Source organism: Silurus meridionalis, chromosome 5, assembly GCF_014805685.1.
Source record: "Silurus meridionalis isolate SWU-2019-XX chromosome 5, ASM1480568v1, whole genome shotgun sequence".
Classification (NCBI taxonomy): Eukaryota; Metazoa; Chordata; class Actinopteri; order Siluriformes; family Siluridae; genus Silurus; species Silurus meridionalis.
In genome coordinates, this window is record NC_060888.1 from 16,093,797 (window position 1) to 16,110,704 (window position 16,908).

At 38.6% G+C, this 16,908-nt stretch overlaps 1 protein-coding gene across 1 annotated transcript; it reads left to right on the forward strand.

Moving 5' to 3' along the window:
* Nucleotides 1-1,339: 1,339 nt before the first annotated feature.
* On the forward strand, nucleotides 1,340-2,826 carry LOC124386070 (prefoldin subunit 6-like). Its single transcript, XM_046849684.1, has 4 exons — nucleotides 1,340-1,526; nucleotides 2,096-2,166; nucleotides 2,314-2,438; nucleotides 2,669-2,826. Exons 1-4 carry the CDS (start codon nucleotides 1,463-1,465, stop codon nucleotides 2,787-2,789), a joined length of 381 nt encoding a protein of 126 aa, XP_046705640.1. The 5' UTR covers nucleotides 1,340-1,462; the 3' UTR covers nucleotides 2,790-2,826.
* The last annotated feature ends 14,082 nt before the right edge of the window (nucleotides 2,827-16,908 follow it).

Sequence of the window (16,908 nt, forward strand, 5' to 3'; positions counted from 1 at the left end):
CACCAACTAATCTTTTACATTTTAAGTAAACCTTATAATAATAATAATAATAATAATAATAATACCAATAAATTATATTTACTGTCTAATTCCCTGCTTTTTTTTAACATTTGTCTTTGATAAAAGACTAACTCCCAAGTCAGATTCCCTGCAAATAAATAGATTTGTATTAGGATATATTCTTTCAAATAGGTCAGAAATCCCCAAATTGTAATCTTTGCATATATTCTGTTAAGATATATAATAAAATAACATGCATTTTATAATACATGGCATAAATAAATAGACTATCTGCATGGATAATCCACAAATATTGTATCTACTATTGAAGGAAAGGATTCCCATTTAGTTGTATTTCCACGCTTCACCACTAGAGGCAGACAAAGTTTACCACCAGGGGTCACCAACCTTTTTGAAACTCAGCTGCTTTTTGGGTACCGATTACTGTGAAGGGCTACCAGTTTGATACACACTTCTGAAATAACAAATTTGCTCAATTTACTTTTAATTATATGTTATCAATAATTAATGATATTCATCTATGTGAAGACACTGATCATGTTAATGATTTCTCACAATAATTATCAACAATGATTTAACAAGGTAGGAAAAAGATAAATATCAATATTCAAAACTTTATTTCTATGAATCTCTGCAAGTATTTACATTTTCACTAGCCACTAACAATTTTTTAACAAATTATGCACTACGTTGCATCATGTTTGTACAGATTATCAATTAAGTAACATACAAAAATCAACTTGGAGACCAGCTAGCTCTAATCTAATATGAAATTTTTTTTTTTAACTTTTTTATATTGTCATTTTCAAATTCATACCAATGCAAGTGTGATTTAAAAAAAGAATAGCAGCAAAATAATTATATGCATCTCACTGGTAAGTGTCACTATGGTGAGCTATTTTTAGAATAGGCCCGCGGGCACCATGTTGGTGACCCCTGGTTTACCACTCATGATAAGTTACCTAAGAACATCACAGTGCACCGTTCTCCATCAAGAGTATAAAAGGCCAGAACACAGCAGCAGACGCTATTCAGCAGGCCAGTTGACATCACCCAACCTACCGATCAGCAGCTAACAGAAGACAGCAATAATCACCTCACACACGATCAATCCTAAACCCAGTAAAGTTTAAGTGTTCTGAATCCTGTACCGTGTTTTTACTGACACGCTGTGGCGACTACAATCTCCTGATCAGCGCACACCAGATCGTAAAATTCCTTTAGTTGTTAGGGATAGTGAAAACCCTCCTAACAACTATATCTGGACATTAGGGGGCAGTGTTACACACGGACGCGCTCAGTCTGTCGCAGAATTATTGCGTCATTCGTGCTGCGCTTCCCTTTAATCTGCATGGCTAAGGAGCACAGCTAGCTAAAGCAGATTTTGTTGTTTTATCCGGTAAAAAAACGAATGTTGAATTAGTTTCCAATAATCAGCGGAATGGCGGACGCAATACAAAAGAAGCTACAGTCCGAGTTGGAAAAATATCAACAGATCCAAAAAGGTATCTGTGGGAATGATGAGCCCAGCCCGATGAGACTGTCATGGGCGAGCTAATTTAAGATTTAGTAGAGAAGCACACTGTTGTTTTCGCTGTTAATATGTTTAAATCAGTGAATATTCTCTGTGTTCGATTTCCTTTTAATTATAATACCCAGTTATTAGAGATGCAGTTAATTACTGATTTGCCTTTATTACAATTCCACCTGCCTTCACTTTTAAGCATTAATGTTTAGTCTATTCCATTTAGACTCTAATTTGTCCCTATAGAGTTTGGTGTAAATTTAAGTAATGACATGCCACCGTGTGGTGCTTATTTTTGATGATGGTATTGGAGTTGTGTGAATTCTGTAGCAATTTGTATTTACCAGAAACATGATTTTGTATGCATCATATTTCATGATTTTTACTCAAGTATCATACACAAGTGCATGCATTATTTATAAAATACATTTTGCTTTTTACTGTTACATTTTTGCTTTATATGTATAGTTCGTATTTTAATTCATTAAAGATTGTAGAAAAAAAGTTTATATAAATGACAAAGTTCCTAAATCTTGTCTCATACTACAGATATCAGTAAAAGCATGTCAGCCCGACAGAAACTTGAGGCTCAGCTTACAGAGAATAACATAGTTAAAGAGGTAAGGAATAGTGTTATATGACCCCTTTCTGAATTTTGGGAAAGTAGCATTTTGTGTCTTATGTGTAATTGTGAGTAGTTACACATTGTGAGGTGTGAAGTGCTTTAACAGTTATACAAATCTATTGTATATGTATGCATTTTGTAGGAGTTTGACTTGTTGGACAACCAGAATACCGTTTACAAGTTAATTGGACCAGTTTTGGTAAAACAAGACCCAGATGAAGCAAAAGCAACAGTAGCCAAAAGGCTCGAGTACATCAACGGAGAAATGTAAGTTGATTAGAAGTGGTGTACAATTTATTGTATAGTAACGGCCACTATATTAACATGTGTAATTACGGAACACATTTACAGTTATCCATGTAATATTTCAAACAGCTGTGCCATTGTTTTGTTTGTAGCTTGTTTGGAATAAAAATTATTTCCCTTTAAGAGTTAACATCAGTAAAATAGTGTCTCCAATTAAATAGATAATCTTCTTCTGTGTCCTTTTTCTGCAGCAAACGATATGAGACGTTACTGAAAGACCTGGAGCGAAAGTCTGAACAGCATCGCGAGACTCTTGCCAGCTTGCAGCAAGAGTTCCAACGTGCTCAGGGCCTTCCTGTTGGCAAAGTCTAATTTGTGAATGGATAATGAATAAACCCCATTATTTAGATCTCTCTGGTGCAACTTGCTGTTTTATCTAAGGGAGTTTTTCCTTGCCACAGTCGCTACGGCTGTTCATCAAGGATAAATGCACATTGCTTACCATAATTCTTAAATTCTGTAAAGCTGCTTTGAGACAACGTCTGTTGTGAAAAGCGCTATAGAAATTGACTTGATTTGACTTCAATAATTAGACTGTGATTAGGCTACTTCAAGGCCCTCTAGCTGATGTTCAGTCAAGTCGGCATTTTCACGTGCTGTATTTAAATGGTCAGAGAGCATGCTAGTCAGAGCTTTCAAACTGCATATGTAACTACATATTTAGCAGATGTTTTTTCATTCCAGAAATGATGTACGCAGGTGGTTTAGCTGTGGCTGTTTGAATTAAGATTTGCTGAATTTTTTGCTTTAGTAATGGAAGTTATTCAGATACCTGTCTGTGATGCAGCACTCTGTTATACTGTGTGTCTGTAAAGTGTGGATGGTTTCTATATTTGTGGGGGTCATAATGATGGTATTAATAGGTGGATTCACTCAGGTAGGACACCACTGAAGGCTTAGGTGTGAAATGCACTGCTCTCGACTGGTATATATTTTCATTGAAATTACTTGAATTTGATAAAATTTTAAATACAGTACACATGTACATTAACTAATCTTTTACATTTGAATTAAACCTTGAAATAATAATGAATAAGAATTTAATAAATTAATATTTACTCTCTAATTCCATGCTTTTTTTGACATTAGTCTGTGATAAAAGACTAACTCCCAAGTCAGATTCCCTGCAAATAAAGAGATTTGTATTAGGATATATTCTTTCAAATAGGTCAGAATTCCCCAAATTGTGATCTTTGCATATATTCTGTTAAAATATATAATAAAATAACATGCATTTTATAATACATGGCATAAATAAATATAAACTAGATTCCAAAAAAGTTGGGGCACTGTACAATTTATGAATAAAAAAGGAATGCAATAATTTACAAATCTTATAAACTTATATTTTATTCACAACAGAATATAGATAAAATATTAAATGTTAAGAGTAAGACATTTTGAAATGTCATTCCAAATATTGGCTCATTTTGGATTTCATGAGAGTTACACGCTCCAAAAATGTTGGGACAGGCAGCAATAAGAGGCCGGAAAAGTTAAATGTACATATAAGGAACAGCTGGAGGATTAATTTGCAACTTATTTGGTCAATTGGTAACATGATTGGGTATAAAAAGAGCCTCTCAGAGTGGCAGTGTCTCTCAGAAGTCAAGATGGACAGAGGATCACCAATTCCCCCAATGCTGCAGTGAAAAAATAGTAGAGCAATATCCGAAAGGAGTTTCTCAGAGAAAAATTGCAAAGAGTTTGAAGTTGTCATCCTCTACTGTGCATAATATCATCCAAAGATTCAGAGAAACTGGAACAATCTCTGTGCGTAAGGGTCGAGGCCGGAAAACCATACTGTATGCCCGTGATCTTCAGGCCCTTAGACGGCACTGCATCACATACAGGAATGCTACTGTAATGGAAATCACAACATGGGCTCAGGAATACTTCCAGAAAACATTGTCAGTGAACACAATCCACCGTGCCATTCGCCGACCAAAACTCTGTAGGTAAAAAAAGAAGCCATGTCTAAACATAATCCAGAGGCGCGGGCATTTTCTCTGGACTATGGCTCCTTTAAAATGGACTGTGGAAAAGTGGAGAACTGTTCTGTGGACAGACAAATCAAAAATTGAAGTTCTTTTTGGGAAACTGGGATGCCATGTCATCCGGACTTAAGAGGATAAGGACAACCCAAGTTGTTATCAGCGCTCAGTTCAGAGACCTGCATCTCTGATGATACGGGGTTGCATGAGTGCGTGTGGCATGGGCAGCTTACACATCTGGAAAGGCAACATCAATGCTAAAATGTATATGAAAGTTCTAGAACAACTTATGCTCCCATCAAGACGTCCTCTCTTTTAGGAAAGACCTTGCCTTTTCCAACATGACAACGCCAGACCACATACTGCATTAATTACAACATCATGGCTGCGTAGAAGAAGGAATTCACCCCTAGAAAAAAATTGGCGCATCATAAAGAGGAAGATGTGACAAAGAAGACCTAAGACAGTTGAGCAATTAGAAGCCTGTATTTCCTGTTGGCAAATCTAATTTGTGAATGGATTATGAATAAACCCCATTATTTAGATCTCTCTGGTGCAATTTGCTGTTTCACTCGACCATCTATTGTTTTGTTCAATAAACCATTAGCAGAAAGTTAGGATAAAATCTAAGTTAAAAAAAAATTGTTTATATGGTTCTGAAAAGATTTTGATGATCCACACTAATGCAACAAAATACTGTACGTATAAAATTCACATCATGCACAATGTTAGTAAAACACTGGTAACATTATTGTAAAAAGTAGAATGGGCCTGAGGAGACAGGCAAGTGGAGAGTGCATTAATTAAAACGAATTTTCCTTTGTGTCCATATCATTTTAGAAATAATTTCTTTAAGTTTTTTAGTAATAGGATTTATTTTTATTATGTTTATTATTATTTAAAAATCCTTGTTATCCTTGTTATTACTGCAAGAAATAAATGAGAAAATGTTGCTTACCTTTAGTGGTGGTTTTCTTCTATGATTTTATCATAGTGAAAATTATGAATAACAAGTACAATAGCAATAATAAGCTTATGTTTAAAAAGAATTGCATTATGCGCACATATAAATACATGTGCGTAAACGTTGATCTAACGTATTTCAAATGGCAACATTTCAGAAATGTACCCCAATGTGCTGGGGTATTTTATTTTTAGAAAATGTAAAGAGATTTTTACTTGTCACATGTACATAATAACACAGTGAAATTATTTCTTTGCGTATCGCAGCATATTGTGAAGATGGTGGGTGTTGTCAAGAGCTGTATTATGGCACATGCGCTTTAACCCCAACTTGCTAAAATGAGATATGCGAAGAAAGATTTTCACTGTGTAGGGATTCAGGGGAGGCAGGGGCGTAGCCATCATTTCAAAAGTGGGGGGACGAAATGTCTAGTGTTACCTGTTTTTTTTTTTTTTTCTGTTAACCCTTGTGTAATTGACAGGTTTTATTTTTAATCATATTTTTTTGCTTTATATGCTTTATGATTATATATGATTATAAAACAGAAAGAAAGAAAGAAATACAACAGCTTGCCACTGGGACAGTACCCTTAAAAGCACATCTTTGTACCTTATTTACCCCAAAAATGTATAGTTGTACATTAAGGTACACATTGGTACTCTAAGGTAGTAATGTGTACATTTTTTGAGTATAAAGTACAAGGATGTCCTTATAATGGTATTAAGAGTATATTATTTACATATTTCAAATTGTATTTTGTGTATGCACAGTACATGGCACACAGTAATGGATTGTATTCTATTGAGTACAGGAATGTATTGAACTCAACTGACAAACATCTCAAGACCCTAAATAATAAACGCACACTTGTTGGTCTCCTGTGTGTAAAAATGTTTTCCCTTCTAATATAAGCAAATAAAAAATGCAGGCTAAATGAGCATCCGAGAGTGAAAGGTGGTCCACACAGCCGGTGTCTCATGAATTCTTAATCCTTTTAGAGGCTTTTCGCTACAGCTGAGGGCGCAGAGTTTGCGGTGGGTGCGCATCTCTTCCTTTGAAACAGCGCAGATCCTTGAAAATGTCTGATTTTCGCGTTGGTTAAGCCTCTGCGGGTGGGAAATGGAGGGGGAGAAGCATGGCCTCGGTGGGATATTAATTGGAGGTGAGACTCCACAATGAGAGAGTTTGCGCCTCGTCGCTTCTGTATTGTGTGCCTAACAGTCTGTAGAAAGGTGGGCGGGGCCTTAAAATTCCAAACCCAGCGTCATACCTGAGCGGACTGAATGACGTCGCTGCGTGAACAGCTGGCTTCGCGCGCCACTCGCCTGCCCATACAATTACAGAAAACTTTCTCGCTTCAATAAGCGACCACCAGTCACGGATCTCATGCATGCCAGGGCGTGCGACATTGTAAACACAGTGCAGTTTAGAGCAGATCAAAAGAGTTTGGGATAAACACCAAGCTGTCACAGTTGGGCCCCTCAGCGAGGCCCTTAACCCTCGCCCTTAATCCCTACACTGTGCTATTATGTACATGTGACAAGTTAAAACCTCTTTACATTCTCTAATAATAAAATGCCCCAACACATTGGGGTACATTTCTAAAATGTTGCCATTTGAAATACGTTAGCTCAACGTTTACCCACATGTATTTTTATGTGCGCATGGTGCAATTTTTTTTGAAACATAAGCATATTATTGCTATTGTACTTGTTACTTAAAATTTTCATTATGGTAAAATCATAGAAAACCACCACTAAAGGTAAGCAACATTTTCTCATTTATTTCTTGCAGTATTAACAAGGATAACAAGGAGTGCTGCATCACAGACAGGTATCTGAATAAATTACATTACTAAAGCAAAACATCCAGCAAGTCTTAATTCACACAGCCACAGCTAAACCACCTGCATACATCATTTCTGGAATTAAAAACATCTGCTAATTATGTAGTTACATATGCAGTTTGAAAGCTCTCACTAGCTGTCTCTCTCTCTCTCTGTCGAGTTAAACATGCTCCTGAGGCTCCAGTGACCACTGTTCCTGCCCCTCTCCCCTCCGTGGATCTTCCCACTTCAGTCCAGGCCTGCCTCTGTATAGTGTTCTCTTCGACTGGAGGCCACTCTGTGCAGCTTGGGACGGTTACTCATCAACACCTTGGGTGGTTCCATGAAATTCCGGAGTAAGAACGGACGCTTTGAGGATGGATTGGACTGTAGTTAATGTCAACAGTCTGCTACACTGACTCAGGAATACAGTTCGCTTCTGATCATCATCACTGTACCCCGCAACATTGTATATCTGCTTTAAATGGACTTTCGGTGCAACCCAGATGAGGATGGGTTCCCTCTTGAGTCTGGTTCCTATCAAGGTTTCTTCCTTATGCCATCTCGTGGAGTTTTTCCTTGCCACAGTTGCTCATCAGGGACAAACTTACTTACAAAGAACATATTTCCTTTTAATCACCACATTATCTGTGTAAAGCTGCTTTGAGACAATGTTCATTGTTAAAAGCGCTATACAAATAAAAATGAATTGAAATTGAATTGAACTAGCATGCTCTCTGACCAACTAAATAAAGGACGTGAAAATGCTGACTTGACTGAACATCAGCTAGAGGAGCTAGGAGTGGCATAATCACAGTCTGATTAGTTAAAGCAACAGCTTCAATCAACGTAGAGTTTAAGCCTGCAGATCTCACAGTGATGGTCTTACGTTAGATACCTTTGAGCTCAGCAACACAATTTGTTGGTTGAAATCTGATTAGATAGAAACTCCAACATAAACAGACATTTGGGTGTGTTGCACAAGCGAGAGAAACACACTGAAATAAAGAATATAGACTATTGGGAATAATATAATACATTTTCCATCAGTGAATCTGAGAGTTTAAGCCAGCAGAGAAGACATTGCTCACCTTGAGTGACCCTGCTAGTGACATAGACAAAAGGGACAGTTGAGTGCATGACAATAAATCCACAGAAGAGAACAGGGAGGTGGTACCTCAGTGGTTAAGACATTGGACTTTGGATCGGAAGGTCACTAGTTCAAATTCCACCACCAAGCTGACACTGCTGGGCCCTTGAGCAAGGCCCTTAACCTTCCCCTGCTTAGTTTTAAGTCGCCCTGGATAAGAGAGTCTAGCAAATGCCATAAATGTAAATGTAGAACAAAAGAATAACTGGATAATAAATTCAAAGACAATGAGCTGTAAAATAAATATTGCAAAATACATATAGCATTATATAATGCAACTGCATATAAAGACATAGATAAAGGAAAGATGCAGCAAAGTATGACATATATCCGATATGAATACATCCTATACAAGTGCTTGTAACTTTGAGGCAAAAGGCGAACTACCACATGTCATGGTCAGTGTTATGGTCAGGTGTCTGAATACTTTCGGCCATGTGGTGAATATTCAATATGCCTTCTACATCCTGCACAGTGCACAGTAAGTCCACTAGGGTACATGTAATTGATACTCCTGCATGTTAGAAGTCACTATCGCACGGTTTATAATTAAGTTTAGTGGGTGCAATACGGCAGCGTGCATGCTTCTATGTTAACGTGAAGGACTTGCCGGGTTTATCTGAACACACTGCTTTTCACATTTCTGAGGTGAGTACATGTTATCTCACTCTTCATCTAAAATGCACTGATTGTCTCTTTGTATCTCATTTGTAATCCTTGATGTTAGAATTACCTGATAATAAATAAATAAGTAAAGGAAACTGTCATGTGCTGCTTATGGTTATTTGTGGGGTTTAATTGATGCAGTAGGACAATAAATGAATTTGTAATCAAAACGTGTTTTTTTAGTAGTAATAGGAAAGCATGATTTTGTAACATCCGTGTAGTATATGGTATACCTGTATGTTTAGAGATGCTGGAAGAGCAATAACATTATTAACTGAGGTTTGGGCAGTGAGGTTGTTTCTTTCTTTCTTTCTTTCTTTCTTTCTTTCTTTCTTTCTTTCTTTCTTTCTTTCTTTCTTTCTTTCTTTCTTTCTTTCTTTCTCTGTGGCATATAACAACAAACTTGTAGCTTGATTCAAGTAAAATTGAATTATTCAGATTGCTACAGGAGTAAAAATAAAGGTTAGTTGTTACTAATGCAGAATACATGGGGACTGCAGACATACCAACAAGTACAATGTATAACACAAATAGCTGTAACAGCCTGTGTTAAAATTGTGAAATATATTTGGAAGTTATTTGCTCAGGCTCAGATTACTTGACGGAAGTAAAAAAAGTAAAAAAGGAAACAACGCGTTACAACTTTACCACACCACAAAAGACCAATGCAACGTGAAATAAAATCACATAGTCTAAATAATGAGTTGATTAGAAATAATAGGATGTGAATATAGAGAATAAATCATACTTACACTCTTGCGGCTTTCCGTTTTCGCCATTGTAAAAGTTCTAGCTTTAGAAAGCCAGTTTAAGCAATAACTACTGCGAGCTGAGGCTGAAACCTATATTCTGTGATACGCACTTTTTCGATATGTTGTGACATCACCACCAGAGACGAAGTCTATCTGGGTGCCCTAAAACTTGTGTATCTCAAAAAAATGTTTTACCATATTTTTGGTACTTTATTTTTTATTTATAAATACTTGTTTATGTGTTTTGTTTTTCTATGTGTATTTTTTTCGATAACTTAAGCTGCATGACGTAAAAATGTAGTAAGGATTTTAAAGGCGATATAATAGGAAATGATTTTTAACATATACTTTGAGTCAGAAGATGAATTCAGATCACTGGAATCTTACAACTTTTACGGTATTTAATTCCATGCTGCACTTGTGTAGTAAAAAAATATATATATACATACGCGTTTCTGCTTGGTATAGTGATCAGTGTGGGAGGAGGGCTGTAGCTACCAGTGGAGTAATGGCCAAACATTTAGCACCATTTCGCAAAGTGTGCTTGTGTGAGTGAAGTGCGGTAGGTGTAAAAGGCTTCGAGAGAAATTCAACAGTTATCGAACTGACGCACGTGACTTCTATTAAAGAAAGTTTCATTCAACCACTTAACCTTTAATTAAGGAATCTATTATTGTGCAATCAATTTGATTTCACATGCTTCTCATCGATACAACTTTTTCCAGAATAATAAAAGAAATTGAAGTATTCAAAAAAAGAGCTTGTTGTGAGTAACGAGTTGAAGTGTCACATCAGCCACCAAGACCTCGTGCCAAGATCTCATGGCAGGCGATAGGTGAGAATGTGGACTCTTGGTGAACTTAAAGGACCAACTGGGCAGCAAATATTTAGACTTTTAATTGAACTGGTCAAAAGAAAACAGATGATTTGCGGTGTTAATTGTGGCTCGTTAACACGTCTGTGTAATTCCGGTCTTCTTGCAGATATTTCAGTAGATATTCAGTAGAAATCAACTCATCTCTCAACATAGACTAGAAGATCAACCTGAAAGTCCACGAAAGACTAGAATATATACTGTTACATTTAATGCTAATTTGCTCTAATAATTTATATTTCTGGGATGTGCATTTGTGGTCATGTTCCAAAAATAAATTCATACTCTTTATGCAATATCTCTATTTTGGGGTTTTATGTGAATATGCATGGCTTCTTCTATAATGGAGACTACATATATCCTATTATATTTGACAAATAATAAACGTGTCAGAAAATCCATATACTGGTTCAGGTCAACCTGTACAAATCAAAGTCTCTTATCGAGACTACATATAACCATTGCCTATTATTTTGACAAATAATAATAAACGTGTCAGAAAACTCCAAACGTGGCCAGCACATTGGGGTACATTTCTGAAATGTTGCCATTTGAAATACGTTAGCTCAACGTTTATCCACATGTATTTATATGTGCGCATGGTGCAATCTTTTTGAAACATAAGCATATTATTGCTATTGTACTCGTTATTCATAATTTTAATTATGTTAAAATCATAGTAGAAAACCACCACTAAAGGTAAGCAACATTTGATCATTTATTTCTTGCAGTATTAACAAGGATAACAAGGATTTTTAAAATAATAATAAACATCAAAATAAATCTTATTATGAAAAAACTTCATGAAATTATTTTTTTAAATGATATGAACATAAAATAAAATTTATTGTATGCACTCTCTCCTTGCCTGTCTCCACAAACACATTCTGCTTTTAGCACTAATGTTAGTGTTTTACTAACATTAAAAATGTGAATTATATATTCATTTTTGTTGTATTAGTGTGAATTATAGAAATATTTTTAGAACCACATAGACAACTATTTTTTTCTTACTTACATTTTACCATAACTGAACATTAACATGAACACAAAAGAACATTAGTTTTTATTTTAATCGTGTGCTGCACAAAAAGGACACAGAAGTAGATTATATTTTTAATTGAAGACACTATTCTACTACTGATATTAATCTTAAAGGGAAATATTTTTTATTCCAAAGAAGCTACAATCAAAACAATGGCACAGCTGTTTACAATATTAAATGGATAACTGTAAATGTGTTCCGTAATTACACATGTTAATATAGTGGGCGTTACTATACAATACATTGTACACCACTTCTAATCAACTTACATTTCTCTGTTGATGTACTCAGCCTGTGGGCCACTGTTGCTTTTGCTTCATCTGGGTCTTGTTTCATCATGAATTGTCCAATTAACTTGTATATACAGAAACTGTATTCTGTTTGTCCAACAAGTCCAACTCCTACAAACTGCAATCATATACAATAGATTTGTATAACTGTTAAAGCACTTCACACCTCACAATATGTAACTACTCACAATTACACATAAGACACAAAATGCTACTTTCCCAAAATTCAGAAAGGGGTCATATAACACTATTCCTTACCTCTTTAACTGTGTTATTCTCGGTAAGCTGAGCCTCAAGTTTCTGTCGGGCTGACTTGGTTTTACTGATTTCTGTAGTATGAGACAAGATTTTGGAACTTTGTCATTTATATACACTTTCTTAAACAAATATATATATATATATATATATATATATATATATATATATATATATATATATATATATATATATATATATTTACAAACTATACATAATAAAGCAAAAATGTAACAGTAAAAAGCAGAAAGATGTATCCTATAAATAATGCATGCACTTGTGTACGATACTTGAGTAAAAATGTGCGAAACAATATAAAATATGATGCATACAAAATCATGTTTCTGGTAAATACAAATTGCTATCAAAATTCGCACATACTATCATCAAGAATAAGCACCACACAGAGGCCATTACATAAATTGACACCAAACTCTATAAGGACAAATTACAGTGTTTAATTGAAATAGACAATAAACAATAATGCTTAAAATTGATAAGTAATTTACTGCATCTCTAAGATTTATACATATTAACAGAAACTGTGACAGTGCCAATAAATTCGTTTTTTCTTAACTCACTGCTGTGTGGTTCTACCTCGATGACAGGTGTAGATGGCCACTGGTCAGAAGATTGGAGGAGGAAGTCTGGTCCTGTACTCCACTGGTGAGAACTTGCCAGCTGTGTCAGTGTTAGACCTCTCGTGATGTGGTCAGCAGGGTTGTGAGCTGAGTCGACGTAACGCCATTCAGCCGTGTCTGTGAGGGTCTGGATTTCTGCAACTCAAGTCCCTACAAATACCTTGTATCGACAGGACTTAGATGCCAGCCAGGTCAGCACAGTGGTTGAAACGGACCAGAGGGTAACTGTACAGATTTTAAGAGACAACTCCGTCTGAATGACCTTTGCTAACTGAGCACCAGTCAGGGCTGCGCTCAGTTCCAAACGCGGCATGAAAAGCCATTTTTTGGGAGCCACTCTGGCTCTGGCCCTAATGAAGGTGACCTGGACGTGGCCTGATTATCAGTAGTGCGCAAATAGGCCACGGAGCCATATGCTCTTTCCGACGCATCACAGAAGATGTGGAGGTCCCGGATGGCAATAGGGTGTACCTGCTGATGTGTAAGGTCGAGGGAATTGTAGCTAAGCAAGATTAGGAATCTCTCTTAGCCAGGTTAGCCACTTCTTCTTTAGCGGTTGAGGTGTTATCGGCTCGTCCCAACCCAAATTCTGCTTCCAGAGGTCTTGGATGAGAATTTTAGCCCGGGTAGTAAATGGAATGATATAACCTAATGGGTCATACTGGCTGGCCAAGGTTTTGTACATGTTTCGCATGGTAGGCTCTAAGGGCTCGGCAGAGCGTAGATTATAGCCTAATCTGTCAGTAAGACGATTCCACCGTAGGCCTAGAGTGAGTTCTTGGAGGTCCGTTTTTGCTTTGGTCAACCACAATTCACTGTTAGGGGATCGGGCTTCTGCAGGAAGATGCTCAATGACTGAGAGTACATTGCAGGCCCATTGTCTAAGTCGAAGCCTTCCTCTGACAACAGCTTACGAAGAACATTTACCACCTCCTTAGCTTCATCAGAGCTCAAAGAGCTGTGCAGGCAATTATCTACATAGAAGGAATTCTCAACAAGTCTAGCCAGATTACCATAATCGTCCTGGTATTCTTGAACATGGCGCTGGAGGGCATAAATTGCGCAGCATGGACTGCATGTCGTTCCAAATGGGAGCACCTGCCATTCGTATATCTCAGGCACCTTGTCTTTCTGCAAGTCCCTCCAAATGAACCGCAACACTGACTTGTCTTTAGGCAGCAGGCGTACCTGATGGAACATGCCCTTTATGTCCCCACTCACAGCTACAGTGTGTTGTCGGAACCTCAGAAGCACACCTAATAATGATGGTCCCAGCATCGGGCCAGAAAGTAGCTGACTGTTCAAAGCCTGCCCATGATGCTGAAAAGAGCAGTTAAAGACAGTCCTGTCCTTTCCATTGTGATGTACCATGTGAACCAGGACTCTAAGGTTCTGTGTGCTTTTTCTGTGGTTATCTTGGCTACATATCCAGCAGATTCCAGCTTTTTGATTTCATTGCATTAGGCCTTCGCCCGTGCAGGATCTCGTGCCAGTCTGCGCTCGGTACTTCGAAGACTGGGAAGGACAGCATCCCTTTCTGCACAAAGCATAGTCATAGGCATGCGTCGGAGCAAAGGCGTAGCATACCTTTGAACGCCAGCCACGTTCACCCTGATGGTGTCGTCCTGGAGCATGGCGAGAGCATCTTTATCTTGCTTGGACCTAGTGACCATTTTCTCATTGTATGGTAGAGTGTCGACCAACCAGAGTCGTTCAACGTGCCGAATCAGATCATCATGAGATTGGGTGGTGGTGATATGAAGGCACTGCTGATAACGCCATAAGGGCTGCTTGGGGCTCATGGGGCCTTAAAGAGACCATCCCAACTGTGTCCGGATGGCTATTGGACCTCCATCTGGGCCACGGAATACTGGGCCACGTATTGGTGCTAAGAGATGTGGCATGTCTGAACCTATAAGAAGTAGCGGTTTGACTCCGTCAACATGAGGAAGAGGTAGATCTCTCAGATGACGATAGGCTTGTTGCAGCGCCGCTACTGGATAATTATGCTCTGCCAGACTTAGACCGGTCGCAGTAAAGGCATGGTGGATAGTGAACCTCTGTGTAGGTCGGGTGACTGAAGAGATCTCAAAGGAAACAGACGAACCTACAACTTCCGTATGACATTGTCGAACAGTCTGTAAATGGAGTACCTCAGGCGTACAAGAAAGCGTGAACTGCTGCACGACAGGGAAAAGCACAAGTGTTCTCTCTGACCCGTTGTCAAGAATGGCATGTGCTTCCATTGTGTAGGGTCCATTAGGAAGAAGGACCTTGACAATCTTCAGCATGACTCTGGGTGTACGGTTTGGCCTGTCCATGTAAACCTGGGTAGATGGGAGGCTGACGGTGAGGACAGATCTACTGCTGTCACTGATGGAGTCATGAAGAACTGTGAGATGTGGTTCTTTACAGATTTTACATGGACGTTTAAGGTTGCAAGAATCTACTGCATGTAACCATCCAAATCTCCAGCAGCGTTTACCATCTTTAATCCAATCTTCAATCTGGGCCGTGGTCAACTTCTTGAATGTCTCACAAGAGTTTCGGTAGTGATCCCTGTTGTCACAATAGGGACAATATGGCTTAGGCTTGGAACTGGATTTCGAAGCTGGCAGCTTAGAATCCTTTGCTGTATTCTCACATGTCAGGAGGACTGGCCTTGGCTGCTCTTTAGGATGCGGTGTTCCTCTAGCTCTTATAGGGGCCTTTGGAGTTTCACTCTGGAACATCGACTAGAGATGCGTTTTGCCTGGGACTTGATTTGGAGCCAGTCTGCGAAATCAGGGAGTGTATAGCTCTTGTCGGTACCCGTCTGGAGAATACCCCAGTTTAGACAGTATTTAGACAGTAACAAAACTGTCGAGATAGGCTGGTGGCAGTTTGCTCAAGAGACGTTCTACATGCAAACATACCCACCAGGGACTGGACTGACAAAGCAAATGAGTCAAAGGCATTGGCATCACCCAGCCTAAAAGGGGGAATGTTCAAGATGGCACCCAACTCAGATTGAACAAGCTGTCTTGGCTGTCCATACTTGTCTTGAAGTGACTGCAGTGCAGCAGAGTAAGGCTGCGGGTGATACATAAAGGCTTTAGCTAGCTGATGAGCACTGGGGAGTATTAAATGACTTAAGAGGACATGGTATTTGTACTGTTCACTGATATGGTTGTAATTACTCAACAAATTGTCTAACGCTAACTTGAACAATGCAAAGTCACTCCTCAGCACCACTCTCGAAAACTGGTAAGGTAGGCTGTGGAATGCCATAAGCTGATGCATACAGGAGCTCTGGGCTTGGATAAGGTGAGTAGACAGCTGAGGGAAAGGGCTCAGTTGGAGCTGCTTGAACGCAACCAGGAGATTTAAGTGCCTTTGTCGTTGCTTGATAGTTAAAGCTAGGGAGTTGTGACTGACCTGGAAGTGTTGCGGCGGGCATGCTGCTGCTTATAGGGTTCACAGCAGAATCATCAGGACAATGTTGTTTGGTAAGGCAAAGCAGCAGCGATGATGTCACAGCTGTCGACTGGAAGGGGGCCTGCTGAGACTTGGGAGACAGGAGTTGAGGTGAGCAAGTCTGGTTGCACTGTGCTGCAAGCTGTTGTGTGTTGGGAGAACCAGAGTCTGCAGAAACTGGAGTGGTTGAACTAGAGTTAGAGAGCATGGAAGAGACAAGCTTAGCCACTTCAAGTTTGGACTCTGCTTGTTGAAGCTTACGCCGTCGTTCTAGATGGTTTGACAGGGCCACCTTTGCCTCTAGAGTCTCCTCTTGTATGCGCTGGGCCTCTCTGGCTTGTGGCTGCAGTCTCCAGGTTTCTAGATCAATCAGTGAGTCTTCTTCTGCCTGCTGCCGTAGACTGTCATACTGTCTCTGTTTAATCGTCTCCTCCAGCATAGCAGCCTGGACGCTAGAAAGCTCTGATGGAACATAAACACCAGCGGACGTAATGGAATGCCTACTTGTCTTGGAGTGAG

Excerpts from the sequence above, each read along its gene's own strand:
- LOC124386070 (XM_046849684.1), top strand. The coding sequence starts at position 1,463 with ATGGCGGACGCAATACAAAAGAAGCTACAGTCCGAGTTGGAAAAATAT. Across the intron at positions 1,527-2,095 it reads ATATCAACAGATCCAAAAAG|ATATCAGTAAAAGCATGTCA; the intron begins GTATCTGTGGGA and ends CTCATACTACAG. Across the intron at positions 2,439-2,668 it reads GAGTACATCAACGGAGAAAT|CAAACGATATGAGACGTTAC; the intron begins GTAAGTTGATTA and ends CTTTTTCTGCAG.